The sequence below is a fragment of the Tachysurus fulvidraco genome, chromosome 2 (assembly GCF_022655615.1).
Source record: "Tachysurus fulvidraco isolate hzauxx_2018 chromosome 2, HZAU_PFXX_2.0, whole genome shotgun sequence".
NCBI lineage: Eukaryota > Metazoa > Chordata > Actinopteri > Siluriformes > Bagridae > Tachysurus > Tachysurus fulvidraco.
Genome location: NC_062519.1, coordinates 33,310,956 through 33,325,679, shown reverse-complemented (window position 1 = coordinate 33,325,679; position 14,724 = coordinate 33,310,956). Strand labels below are relative to the sequence as shown.

Below are 14,724 nucleotides of genomic sequence, written 5' to 3'. Positions count from 1 at the left end.
GAATCACGCGCCTCTTGAATCAGGTGCTCTTGTGGGCACAAGCCAAGTTTATTACCATGATCATTTAAATACATTTTTTAATAATCTTACCTTGTATGCTCATTGTTTGTATTCTTCTGGTATTAAATGTGTGTGTGTGTGTGTGTGTGTGTGTGTGTGTGTGTGTGTGTGTGTGTGTGTGTGTGTGCGCGTGTGTGTGCGCGTGTGTGTGCGCGTGTGTGTGTGCGTGTGTGTGTGCGTGTGTGTGTGCGTGTGTGTGCGTGTGTGTGTGCGTGTGTGTGTGCGTGTGTGTGTGTGTGTGTGTGTGTGTGCAGGATGACATCTCGCTCTTTCTGGGATTCAGATACAGATGGTTGTGCTAAAGAAGTTTACATGAATGTAAGACACACCACACACACACACACACACACAAACACACACACACACACACACACACACACACACACACACACACACACACACACACACACACACACACACACACACACACACACACACACACACACACACACACACACAATGCCTTGTTATGTTTTATTCCTCTCATATGTATGTTCTTGTGTTTATGTTTAACAGGACAGTATGGTGTGTGTAGCTACTGTATATGGAGTTTATCATTATTGACAAAGGACCAGAAGCACTCATCTAAAAACATGTTGGATACCACTTTTCTGTTCTGCTTTTATTTATACACATTTTTTATTTTATTTTTTTATCATTTTTTTGTATGAAATAAAGATTATGCTTGAACAAAACTTATAAATGGCATGAAAGTGTAAGTGTGTTCACAGACTTGGTTGTGTATACCTTCAAACTTTCCCCTAAAACACTTTCAGCTTTCACTGAAACAGTGTGATAAACAACTCTCAGGCACCAGAAAGGAAATAAGCAGAAAAAAAAGCAAAAGAAAACATCCTGACAACAGATGAGTGAAAAAAAGCTAATGCACACATTTGGCTCCTGCATCTTCATTTATATTTGAGTATAAATGTGCATGTATAGGAAACACACACATGCACATGTATATATAAACCAGAATAGATTTCACAAATACATTAAAGTATCTTTGACTGGATACAATTGTAAAACATTTTTTATTTTTATTTACCATTATTTACCTCATAAACACTTCCATAACATCACAAGCAAATACCTCCAAGTTAAAGTGTATCTTTCCACTCAGTCACATGTAGTCTCATTTTCATGGCATTCATAAAACTCAAAATCTCCATCAGTGGTTGCATTGCCATTAGCAACATCACTCAAGACACTGCGCACAGTGGCTCGTGTCATGCTCAGAGAGTACTTCCTTTGGGAAGAGGCACGTTTGTGAACACACATCACGTCCTTGAACATCTCACGGAAGCGAGTGGACATGAGGTTGTATAGCACGGGGTTCACGGCTGAGCTGAGGTAGAAGAACACACCTGAGAAGATGTGGACAAACTCAAACAACTGAAACATCTCCACACCAGAGAACTCGTCCATGAAACTCCACATGAGGCGATCTGTGTGAAACGGCGCCCAACAGATCCCGAACATCACCACCAACACAACTGAAAAACAAAAACTAATATTACACGTCATGCTAAAATAAAGGCCATACACTACACTACGTATTAGATTTAAAGTGTTCCTTCAGCCAAATGTACGAGAATAAAATACAGTTCTGGAGAGCGAGAGACACTACAGGAGTGTGACACACTACAGAAAACGTTGATACAATACTGGAGTGTGAGTCATGCTATTGCATACTGAAATTAACAGAAAAACAAGACAATACAGAAGCATGAGACAGACTACAGTACATGTGCTTGAGACACTAGAGGAAAGTGAAACACTAAAGAAGAGTGAGAGACACTACAGGAGTAGTTTGACATAGTAAAGCAATGTGTGATGCAATACAACAGTGTGAAACACCAAACAGGATTGTGAAACACATTACTTGAAATTGAAACACATTACAGGAGAGTAAGCGACACTACAGGAGACTGTATCGCACTTCAATGGAATGAGACACACAATAATAGAGTGAGGCACACTATAGAAGAATAAGGCACATTACAGTAGAGTGAGACTGTACAGGAGACTGAGACACACTAAAGCGTGGTGAGACATTTAAGTAGAGTGAAAAGCATACTGCATAAAACACCCCATAGGAGACAGAGACGCTACAAGAGGGCAAAAATGGTTTATTTTCTTTATTCCTCACACAGCATCTTGGTGACCTGTTGTCTTCGTGTCTGTGGTTGTTGCATGCGCACGCTGGTATTTCTGTGGCCGTTGTTCTCACACTCAGCTTTACCCTGCAGCATTTTCTCCCTCCTCAGCTGGATACCAATAAGCAGGTAAAGTGTGCTGATGGTCATCATGGGCAAGATGAAGAAGATGAATGTACTGATCTGAATGATTAGGTTATATATCCAACGTGGCTTCACCAGTGTGCAAGTAGCTGAGTTCAGCTCATACCCCTCTCCATTCCCGTGGGGTTTTGGGAGTGTGTAGATTCCATGAAGGCTTGCATTGGGCAGCGCACAAATCACAGATGTAAGCCAAACGCAGATGATCACACGCTTGGCATGAGCACGTGTCACCACACATTTTGCCCTGAGTGGGTGCACAACGGCAATGTATCGCTCTACGCTGAGTGCCGTCACGTTCAACACAGAGGCAAAACACACCGTCTCAAAGAGGAAGGTTTTAAAGTAGCAGCCACTCTTCCCCAGCAAGAAGGGGTAGTTACTCCACAATTCATACAGCTCCAGGGGCATGCCAAGGATAAGCACCAGCAGGTCAGACACGGCCAGGCTGAACAGGTAGAAGTTGGTGGGTGTGCGCATGACTGGGTGGCGTGTGATCACAGCACAGGTGAGAGTGTTCCCCACAGCTCCCACGCTGAAGATCAACAGGTAAGTGATGCACACGGGCAAGAACACAGGGGAGCGCCGAGGACCCAGGTACTTCTCCAGGTAATCATCCAGACTCAAGCAGTAATCTTCCATCTCTATTTCAGTCAAGTTTAATGGAAAGGTGGAGTTGCACAGAAACTTCTGATCACAACTCTGTACTGATGATGAACAGTTTGTTTCAGACATGATCACCTGAAGCAGAGCAAACACACAGACACCAGAACAAGATAAATATCATTTATAAGCAGTGTTTTTATCTGCTCTGGTCTATGTCTTGTAGATGTGCTTCATTGGTTTCAAGGGAAGTCTTTATTTACCTTTAGGCCACTATACAAATGCTACACTTAGATTAAACAGCTTTTGTTTTAGAAGGCAGAATCTCTATTGGGATGCAGCCTGATTCTCTTCTGGACAAGTCTGAGAAGAGGATTTAACATACATTTTCTTACCACTTTCTCCCGTAATGTACACACCAGGGTGCCCCTTTGAAGATCAGACTGTTTAACTTCACCACTTTATACAGGAGATTTCATAAAGCAACCTAGAACCTATAAATGTAATATTGCACGTTTTGTTTATGTCTATTTCCATGAGCAAATTAAATGAACATCATTATCGTCATCATCAATATCACTTACATCATTCTCTGATATATTTCATATTTTTGTTGGATAATAAGCCTCAACTGCTGAGAAGATTGCCAGTGAATTTAATAAAAGATTTACATGTGGCAGACACCCTTATCCAGAGCAACTTACATTTATCTAATTTATACAACTGAGTAACTGATGGTTAAGTCCAGCAATGGCAGCTGGGTGGTCTTGGGATTCAATCTAACAACCTTACAAACAATGTTCCAATTCCTTACCTACTGAGCAACCACTTTTTGGTGAAAGGACAAAGGAATCAAGTCATAAAAATGCAGCTGTATTTTAAAGACAAATTATAGACAGTTGATTCAGCTCTATATTCATCATATCAAACCTCTTTAAGCCATATCCACTGTCACAGCTCAGATTTTGATTTATGCACATTTTTGCTAAATTCATTCATATCAGTCAGAAGAGATCGATTCCTTATGGGCTGTTTTCTTTCAATGTGACAGTGGTGTAGCGTTAATTTCGTCACCTATTTTTAATTTAGTCTTAGTCTCAGTCTTGTGCCAAATGTCCGTGTTAGTTTTAGTCATATTTAGTCATTCACGTATGATTTTTTGTTAGTCAAGTTTTAGTCGACTAAAAGTCTCGTCATTTTAGTCTAGTTTTAGTCAAAAGAAAAATACACTTGTTGAATATTTTTTGTTGAATGCAAATGTTAAACGTGTCTGGTTTTCATTTTCTGATTTAGGAGACACATTCACAAATGATTAACCTGTTCTGGAGAGTATTTTATTTTAACCAACACAATTCAAAAGCTGGGGCCCAACAGACTCCGACTAACTCAAGTTACAAAGGTTTTTAAAACTGTTTTGGTTGCCTTGTGTCTCATGTTTCTGTTCAAATCAGAAATAAAATAAATATACTCAGAAAAACTGAAAAGAATAGGCCTACTTTACCGTGGGCCTAAAATACAACCTATTTACAGTTGGCGAATCACTAATCAGTGAGAAGATGAGAATACACTCGAACTTGACTGCACATCACATTTTTTTACTTTACTGATACTGCTTTTAATCGTAATGCAAAGGCCGATCATCGGGACATAAGCTGCCATGTACAATAAAAGCACCTGTGCAGCGACAAGAAATATCATTTAACACAAAAAGCCGCCTAGACGGTGAACTAGCGCTCAGGAGTTTTTTGGTTTATTTTCGAGCGGCGTGTGGACAGATTCTTTCTACGCACACACTAAACAGCGCGAAGCCGCGAACTCGTTCTGAATATTTTAAAGGCGTAACAGCTGATGAAAAAGCAGAGACATTTGTGGAGATTTTATCTTAGTTTTTATTTTATACAAAACATTTTCGTCTCGTCTTTTTTCGTCAACAATAATGCTTGTAAAGTCTTGTCATCGTCTCATCTTAAGCACTATTCGGATGGGATTAGTTTTACATGGGGACGTCGAGTAATGCAATTTTACCTCAGGACGTCTGTAATATTAATTGGCCAATTTGCACGGGACAAGACATCTCAGTAAAACTAGCAGAAGTGAGAGGGGTAACTCACTTTCCACACCACAGTAACCTCCTTGTCGTCATGTGCGTATGACGTTGCTTCCTGTCATCACCTGCGCAAATAGACAACATGGCACCTCCATGCTTGCAAAACGCGCCCAAACTACTTTTAAACAGGAAATGACGGATTTTTACAGTACATATTTACAGCGGGTCTTTTCGGACGGGATTAGTATTACCTGAGGTAATTTTTCCGGACCTTTTTACAGAAGGTAAAATCACCTAATCTTTACTGACATTGTCCGTAATGATTACCGAGATGGCACATTCGGACGGGACTAAAATCACCGAGAAGCTCTGGTAATAATTACTTTACCCCCACGTAAAACTCGTCCCGTCCGAAGTCATGAAAAAAAAAAGGTTGTTGACGAACATATTTCGTCTTGTCTCGTCTGACGAAATTAACACTACAGTTGTGAGAAATTTTAAGAGAAAACTAAAAAAAAAAACTATTCTTTGTGAAACACAGAACTTTGGATGAGATGTGCTCTTAAAGTCTGCATGTTGACTTTTTTATCTTTCAACTCATTTTTCAACCAATTCTCCAACATCCTCACCACACCAAGCCGTTCATCATTCAAGATGGATGCCTTTAATACAGAGCTGGGGTGATACTCTACCAAAGTTTAATAGAGAATCTTTTTTCTCCTCAATTTTTTCCCCAAAAAACAAACAAATGAACAAACAAACAAAAAAAAATCTATCCTTGGAAGAAGGGAGACACAGACTCAAAGGCTCCACGCATCCCTTCATCATATTCACTGATCACAAGAACCTCAAATTTCTGAGAACTGCTAAAGAATTCAATTACAGCCAAGCCAGTTGAGCCTTATTCTTCACACAAATTAAATTCTTCACATTCCAACCAGACACCAAAGGAAATGCTCTGTCCTGCATGTACCCAACCATGCCAATAGAACTAAACCAGCAACCCACTGTCTCTGAATCATGTTTCATAAACATATTTGTCAATTTAACTTATTTAGCCCTTTAATAACATTGTTTTTATCAGTATTGATGGCGACCATTAAAATAATTGTGGTAACCTACCGCACCATTGATGATTTCTACTTTTAATTAGATATAACATGTAAAAACCTTACTAAATCCATTCTTTTAAGAGATTAAGAGCTTCGTTTAAGAGATTGCCAGTGGATCACCAGCTTCCTGACAGGCAGGAAACAACAGGTGAGCCTGGGAGGTGTCACCTCCAGCATTTGGACAATGGCGCTCCTCAGGGATGTGTTCTCTCCCCGCTGCTATTCTCCCTAGACACTAATGACTGTATTTCAAGTGACCAAACTGTTAAACTCCTGAAATTTGCAGATGATACTATGCTCATTGGTCTCATCCAAGATAAGTACTAAGTACTTGAATGTTAAAATGTATGCAAATTAATCATTTAAGTTTAGCAATACTGTTTTCTTCCTGAATAAAAAGGTTGTATGATATGTACTATAAGCAGAGCACTATAGGAAAAACAGAACAATTATCAGGTTATTTATTTACAAATTTATTAAATAGTTACAAATGACTGCAAGGGAGAAAGTGATAAAAATTTGGATTATTCCAAAACTGCCTGGCCAAACTGATATGTTCCAGCCAAAAGTCTGTGAAGGTCCTTTGAGGTCTAAAGTTTCTCTGAGTGACTGGATTTGTTCAGTGGTCAGGGGACATTCAGCTGTAGACGCAACAACACTAGAGTCTGCATCGATGGTCAGGCCACTGCTCTCCTAGTCTATGTGCGCTATACTTAGTCCCTGTAGACAGAAAAATAGTAAAGCATGTAACATCATGAGGCAATGCAGAGAAAACACTGAATTGGTAACATTACAATTACAATTATTCACAATTTTGCTTCAGGTTGCATGACATGCAAAGATTATTCACATTTCTTGGCCTTGTCTATCAAAATATATTAAAGTTTATTTATTATAGCACTTTTTACAATAGACATTGTCTCAAAGCAGCTTTACAGAACATAAACATAGAGCAGAAGGTAAACATAATTAATGATAAAGGAAATAAAGAATAATAAAAGAAATAAGAATTAACAGAATAAAAATTCTAGATTATTATTAGATATATAGTTCACTGTAGAACTAATGTACCTCTATCAGGTTCAGGTACATGATGGTGAATGCTCCCCAACACCTGTAAGTGGTTAGGGGTCTGTTCGTATTGGGTGCTGAGGGGATGCGAAAAAGGTTGAGATCATCTTTAAATAAGCTTTAAATACATAGCGGCAGCAGAACAGATGAGTAAGGTCAGAAATATTAAGCTGTCCAGCTTCTTCATCATAGTACACAATGGTCACTGATGTCCAGACATCTCTCCATAACCTCTATATCCTGAAGAGTTATTCATCAATTAAATTAAATTCAAACCCAAAAAGCAGAAATATGCTAAAGCAATGAATCAGAAAAAAGCTTCTCAAAGCAAGTTTAGACATTCTCACCGTTGATTGTGGACATTCTTTGTCTATGTCCAAATTTTTGATGCCCTGCCACTGCGATAGAACACAACTGAAGGTTGTTTTCTGCAAAACTGTATAATCATAATCTTGATATAAATCACAGCTTTAACCATACTGTATACTTATTCCATGCTGCTTACATGTACATTGGAGTAATCGCCAAATGTCCACAGAAGGAAAGCCAAATGTCTCCACAGCTTCTTGAAAAAATTTAAAAGGCAGTTACAGCAAGGTTGTTAGATGCAGCACCAAGGTACATTATCTATTGGAATTAAGAATAATGTATATGCTGGATTATAAATTAATACATTATTCATCTAAATTTTTTTTTTTTTATTAGATGCAAATACAAAGACCAACAAAACAAAACGTGTGTGTGTGTGTGTGTGTGTGTATACATACATATATATATACACGTATACATAAATCAAAGAGGAAAATATATTAATAATTATAATTATAATGACAATAATAACGATGAAGACAGTAATGGTATCACACAAGACAAAATGTAAATGTAAAATTGGGTATGAGGAAGGTGACAATATCAACAGTAATAGCAATAATAATAATAATAATAATAATAATAATAATAATAATAATAATAATAATAATAATATTGAAAAATCCAATTAATAAGAAATAGTAATAATAGTATTAGCAGTAGTAGTAATGATAAATATATTTACAAATATACTCATTTCATCCAGAATGAAGGGGAGGTTAAAGGATCAGAAAGAGGACCAATAGAACTAGTAGTAGTAATAGCAATAATAATGCTTCTACAGCCATTAATAGTAATGATAATAGTAGTACTTATAATAGTAATAATAATAATAATAATAATAATAATAATAATATTGATACAACTATTAATGATAAGGTATTATAAAGCTGCCGCTGATAACCCTCATGGCCATAGCATAGACCAACGCCGGCATCATATTACAACGGGCTATCAAGGTGAAGTGCTGTGGGATCCATGGTCCCAAAATCCATACCCATCCCCAGCCGTCCCGCACATGCCACGCTTAACCTGTTTGTGTGTGTATACGTTTTTTTTTTTTTTGTGGAATAAATATGGCTGCTTTCATTGTTATACTCATGATATGTTTGTCAACTAGTGTATAATGCATTAAAAAAGCATGGCGTGTAGCATGGAACCAGCCCAGTGCAAAGCCCAGGCCACCACGCCCGTGCCACACTTACCCTATGTATGTGCACACGACACACTTACCCTGTGTACTATGTATTTTTTATTTTTTTTAATATTATTATGCTCCAAATGAATGTGTGTGCACCTCATCTAATATGTGATGCATTAAAACAGCGGGACAAGTGCTGGGCCAGCCGGAGACAAGAAATATCAGACAGAAGTACAAGCTGGAGGGTGAAAGTCCAATGCTCCTGGCCCCACATCACACCCACCCACGACTAATCAAAACTGCACATGGCAGGGACTAGTATGCCACAGCCAACCAGAGTCCAGAAGCAGCGAAAAAGGGAAAGAGAGAAAGAGAGAGAGAGAGAGAGTTTTAAATATAATAAGTATTTAATTTATATTTATTAGTCTGTGTTGCTGCCTTTTCCTGACCCTCCCTCCTCCCAATCATGTGTGATTATTGATGTGATTATTGATGGTGTATCATTGAGGATGGCTTCAGACAAAGAAGGTCAGTGGATTCATGACTGTTTGAAGTTAAAGAGAGATAACCAAGACGGGTGTAATTCTGTTGTATTATTTTGAGTGGAGATAGACAAGTTTTCCATGGAGATGTACTCTATTAGTAAATTTTTCCAAGTTGTAATGTGTATGGCGTTCCTCGATTTCCAGTTCATGAGGATAGTTTTCTTGGCGATAGTTAGAGCCACTAGGAGTAATTGACTGTTTGTACTGTTTAAATTGATTATGGATATGTCGCCTAATATACAGAGGGAGGGAGACAGTGGGATGTGACAACCCATAAGGTTGGATAGTAAGTCGATAACGTTTTCCCAGAATGTTTTAACTGCAGTGCATTGCCAAATAGCGTGTAAATATGTATCTGGGGTGTTTTTTGTGCAATGTGAGCATGTTTCTGAAGTAAAACCCATTTTAAATAATTTCTGTCCAGTTAGGTGAAATCTATGAAGTACTTTATACTGTATAAGTTGTAAGTTGGCGTTTTTTGTCATGAAGTAGATATTTTTGCAGATTTGTGTCCAGAAAGCAGCATTGGGAGCAATAGATAAGTCTGATTCCCATTTAGCATTGGGTAGGCTTAATGTGTTGTCTGATTTGGATAATTATTTTGGAGAGTAATTTTTTTGGGGGTGAGGTTATATTAATTAGTTCTGAAATTGGAGGTGAAAGGTCTAGATTAATTCTCTGAGTGTCAATTTTTGATTGAATGGATGATTTGATTTGTAAATATTCCAAAAAACAATTACTCCCAATGCCGTATTTCTGGACCAAGTGGGAAAATGGTGCCAAGTTATTATTAAGGAGGATGTGTTGAAGTTGTGTGATGCCCTTATCTACCCATGTGCGTAAGTTGAGTGGCTTCTTATTTACTATAAAATCTGGGTTATTCCAGATCGGGGTGTATTTAGATGATGCAAGAGGGGTGTTTGTGATTTGATGAAATTTCCACCAGGCTGTCAGAGCTGTGGCTATTGTTGGTAATTTAAAACAGTTGTGCTTTTTGATTGCCTGACTATAGAAAATTCATCTAAAATTAAGTTAAACTGAACTTTACCTCATGTGAGAAGCCATCTACACCTCCAAAGATGACTATATTGTAGCTGAAACAAGAGACAGAAACAGTAACACATTTTATCACAGCAACATGAAATTAACAATCCTGACGAACTTAACGAATTAATTTATGGTTGGTGTCAATGTGCATTATTGACCTAGGGCAGGGGTCGGCAACCACTCAAAGAGCCATTTTGACCCGTTTCCCACAGAAAAAATACCACAGGGAGCCACAAAACCCTTGTGACATCTAAAACGAAGATAACACTGCATATATCGGTTTTTACCTTTATGGAAACTATAGAAAAAACTGTAGTGTGTTGCATTTATGAAATAAATTAACTGCTACCGATTAAACGCAATTTTATTTCTGCAGGCAAACAAAAATATTTTGAACAGTTTCAACTAACCTTAAGAAAAAAGACGCTGGGTTGAAGGTTACTTTCAAATTAAATGTTTAATATATAATTGAGTCCTTCGTATTCATGACCAGGGCTCTCAAGTTTTGAAGACAGGCAAGCATGACCTCTCTAACCCCTCGCTTTTTTCATTGGATTTTGCGTTAATTCTTTCCCAGATAGTGCTAATTTCTGATTGGCTATTGTGTAGCCTCTTTTTTTTGATTGGCTGATAAGTGTCAGACTCGACTAAGAACTGAGACGCGCTTGATTCCTGCCCGGTTCCATAGAGACAGCAGTGCGGACTGATACATTTTGGGCGCTGCGGCTTATTAAATATATGATAGTCAAAAAGTTTTTCTGCGTGAGAATATGATGTGCGGCGGGAGAGCGTGAGAAAAGACCCAAATGCGTGACTGTCTCTCTCAATGCGTGACACTTGACATAAAAAAGTAAACCTGCCGGCTGCGGAAAATCAACAATGCGCCTACTTCTGTGTGTCGGATTTCGCAAGTCGGCAGTTATGACGCATATTTTGAGCGACCAAAAAAACACGGTTTATTTTAATGTTACAAGAGCATCATGATCTTAGAATTCAGAATTACATTTTTTTTTAAAAAACTAACTAACAAAAATAAAAAAATGTAATTAAATATTTATTTTCCAAATCTACAGGGAGCCGCAGCAGAGGGATGAAAGAGCCACTTGCGGCTCCGGAGACGCGGGTTGCCGACCCCTGACCTAGGGCTTGACACCGATTAGGTCCTCTGTACAACGCAGCCCAGTTGCGTCAATCGAGATACAACTCCCACAGTATCAACCTGATGCATCGTGGCTCTGACCTGTTCAATCTGCACTTGGTGTCCTCATGCCTTTAACGCTGCTCTCATCATTCTGTATCCACAATGAGGCATGTGTTGTTTTCCATATGTAACACAAGCATCTATCACTTCGTCTGGGAGCCTTCTATTCATTCGTCTGAATACAGTGCATGTGCTTACTCCAAGCCTGTGGGCAATGGTTTTGGAATAGAACAGTTCACGTCCAGGAGATATGAAATGTAATTCGATGATATTATAAAACATGGTCGATCTTTTGCCGCTCGCTACTTCAGAATAGTCACAGTGGCGTCTCTCTGTCTGACAGGTTTTGTTGAATTAGTCTGAGCAGTTCTGTGATACCTTTTAAGACATCCTCTGGGACAGCGACTACATAACAAATAGCACTTAAATAGACAAATTCTTGAACAATCATGAGCGAAGTCTTTCCAATATAAAATCCAAAAGCAAATGCTGAAATTCAAACACAACACGTTAAAGTCATTAGGTCAGTCTTGCAAATTAAATAAATGAAGTGAATGTAAAATGACACCATGCAAAAGTATATAATCATAACTTTTACTTACCACTTGCTCCATTCTGGCAAATCCGTTATCATCATTGACTTTTACTACCTGTTGCTTTGGTCTTCGTCAACCCCTGCTAGCACCACCTGCTGGTGAGGCGGAGAAGCAGCAGGTGGCAAACATGCATCATGCATGCAACTGCTTCTTTTGTGATTCCAAGATGTAAGACCTAGAATTTCTTGTCGGATTTCAGTTGCAGAATTTTTGAAAGCGAATATTTAAAGTGCAATTTAATGGACCAAGTATTTTTTGGAAGGGTGAATTTTTTTAATGAAATTGAATTTGAAATGTTTATTTTATTTTTTATGCACATCCTAATTATACAACCATATTGAATTGCAGCCAATTAAAATGCAAGAACTGTTGATGCGATGCATTTTTATTGTTAGTGCTATTTAACACACTTATTTGCTTCAAACCTATTAGGCATTATTATATTTCCACGGAGAGTGCCATTGAGCGAGTCTCTATACGTGTTTCAAACTCCATGCTTATATGTAGGTGAAATTCTTATGTGCAGCAAACCCACAATAGAATAAACCTGAATACATGGATTCACCTACACTGTACCCTGTACAATTCTCTCTCTCTCTCTCTCTCTCTCTCTCTCTCTCTCTCTCTCTCTCTCTCTCTCTCTCTCTCTCTCTCTCTCTGTATATATATATATATGTATATATACATATGTATATATATATATGTGTATATATATATATATATATATATATATATATATATATATATGTATATACACATATATATATATACACGTATATATATATATATATATATATATATATATATATATATATATATGTATATATACATATGTATATATACATTTGTAGTTCTCGCTATAAACAGTGTATTAATATAAACATGTATGATATATCCACTGACTGCAAATACACACACAAGGAGCAGCAACATTTGATTTAATTTAATCCTTCATTTGATCAAGTTCAGGTATATATATATATATATATATATATATATATATATATATATATATATATATATATATATATATATATATATAAAATCTAAAATAATGATTTCTTAATTTCTAGAAGAGTCAGATTTTAACATCTGTAATTCCGTTCATCAGTATTATATTCCAAACAAACTTCAGAATTCTACATCAAAGACTCAAAAAGATTAAATGATTATTTAGTTGATTAGTAAGACTGATTCATAAATGTTATGTTTATGATGAGACATAAAATGTGTGTGAATAAAATAAAGACAAATATTTCCTTACCTTACAATGGAGTTAAAACCTGATCATTAATTCAGCGAGACCTCAGAGAATGAGTCTCTTCACTGAGGAGAAATAAATCCCACTGTCTGTTAAAGAACACCTTTCTCTCTCTCTCTCTCTCTCTCTCTCTCTCTCTCACACACACACACACACACACACACACACACACACACACACACACACACACACACAAAAGGCTGAACTAAGGAGCACAGAGCCTCTCTCTCTCTGTCATACTCGTGTTTTCTTTTTCTATTCACATTTACTCTGTATATATTAATAGTACTAATAGTTATTTATTTCAATCTTTTTGAGGCATTCATTCTCTAAGCTTTTTCATAAACTGAAAGAGTGAATGAATGAATGAATTAATGAATTTATTACAGAAATCAGACCATGTAAACTCACAAGTTGTAAAGTTGTAAAATTCACATTTAACAGAGTGATCATTAATCACACACTGCATTCTCTGTCTCTTTCTATTACTGTATAAGTGTAAAATTGGAACACACACACACACACACACACACACACAAAATGCTGTGTTAATTAAAATCCTCACACACCCCTGATTAATTTTGTGTAATTATTTCAGTGTCTAATCAAACTCCAGTTAATCTGAGTTAGGGGCCTCAAGTGAAATGAGAACTCTCCATTACACACACATGCACACACATACCAGATGTGTTTCCCAAGCAGTTGCCATGACCACATACAAGAGCATCATCATCATCATCATCATCATCATCATCAGTTGAGGTGAATTTAGACAAAACCCCTGTAAGTTTTAATGAAAGGTCTGTGGATTAGATAGATATCACATGGTTGCTAAGATATGCACTCACTTTTTCCATCAAATTCATTTGTTGAACCATCTCATAAATAATAAAGAAGAGAGACACCCCACGCTAATAATGAGGTGGTTTATATCACACTACAGATAAAAATATAATAATAACTATGTTTGCAACCCAGAAAATGAATTTATATTGTTTACTGCGGTACTTGATCTTCCTCCTATTCACATATGTACTGTATGATAAGCACCAGTCAGCTGTAATTAGACCAAGCAACTAAATTTTTACAAAATGTTCTTTGAATTCGTATGTAAGTGAAATAAATGTTATTTGTAAGTCGTGAACTCTGAATAAGTAAACTGTATATTGGTTGAAAAAGGGTTGCACAGAATTAGTGTGTACTGAACAGTGCAGCTTAAACACATGTAAGAAATCAGAGGAATAAAAACATTCCTGTGTTTTTGTGTGTTCCCCTCTCTCATCATTACAGTCTCAAACTCTTCAATGCTCTACAGTAATGTTCACTAACACACAGTCAAGACACCAGGTGTCAATTTAACACACACACACA

The 14,724-nt window shown here is 37.2% G+C and overlaps 2 protein-coding genes and 1 long non-coding RNA gene across 15 annotated transcripts in view; 2 read left to right on the top strand and 1 right to left on the bottom strand.

Moving 5' to 3' along the window:
• The window catches only part of dynlt2b (dynein light chain Tctex-type 2B), a 3,559-nt gene extending 2,800 nt beyond the window's left edge, over positions 1 to 759 (top strand). Inside the window, exons 4-5 of the mRNA XM_027163894.2 lie at positions 315 to 378; positions 577 to 759. Coding sequence (XP_027019695.1) covers positions 315 to 378; positions 577 to 624 — 112 coding nt within the window. The 3' untranslated portion in view covers positions 625 to 759. The remainder of the gene's footprint in view (positions 1 to 314; positions 379 to 576) is intronic.
• A 316-nt stretch (positions 760 to 1,075) lies between these two features.
• On the bottom strand, positions 1,076 to 13,485 carry nmur1a (neuromedin U receptor 1a). 13 transcript variants are annotated; one of them, XR_003443246.2, is made up of 8 exons: positions 12,099 to 12,525; positions 11,875 to 11,985; positions 11,536 to 11,701; positions 10,297 to 10,342; positions 7,699 to 7,755; positions 7,541 to 7,591; positions 7,194 to 7,433; positions 6,580 to 6,842 (listed from the first exon to the last, which is right to left on the bottom strand). XR_003443246.2 is itself a non-coding variant. In XM_027163840.2 (3 exons), exons 2-3 carry the CDS (start codon positions 3,093 to 3,095, stop codon positions 1,180 to 1,182), a joined length of 1,260 nt encoding a protein of 419 aa, XP_027019641.1. In that variant the 5' UTR covers positions 3,096 to 3,101; positions 13,357 to 13,485; the 3' UTR covers positions 1,076 to 1,179. The 13 variants fall into 13 exon arrangements, 1 of the variants encoding a protein (XP_027019641.1); XR_007139981.1 differs by adding an exon at positions 13,357 to 13,456 and having other exon boundaries at positions 11,536 to 12,276; XR_007139982.1 differs by adding an exon at positions 13,357 to 13,451 and having other exon boundaries at positions 11,536 to 12,267.
• Positions 9,060 to 11,993, top strand: LOC125140747. The gene is made up of 2 exons (XR_007139990.1): positions 9,060 to 9,231; positions 11,369 to 11,993. It is a non-coding gene; the product is annotated as an uncharacterized LOC125140747 (long non-coding RNA).
• Positions 13,486 to 14,724: the final 1,239 nt, after the last annotated feature.

Bases quoted from the DNA above. Each gene is read 5' to 3' on its own strand.
- nmur1a (XM_027163840.2), bottom strand. From the start codon at position 3,095: ATGTCTGAAACAAACTGTTCATCATCAGTACAGAGTTGTGATCAGAAG. The intron at 1,557-2,212 runs GTGAGGAATAAA...TTTGTTTTTCAG, and splicing joins ACAGGTCACCAAGATGCTGT to TTGTGTTGGTGGTGATGTTC.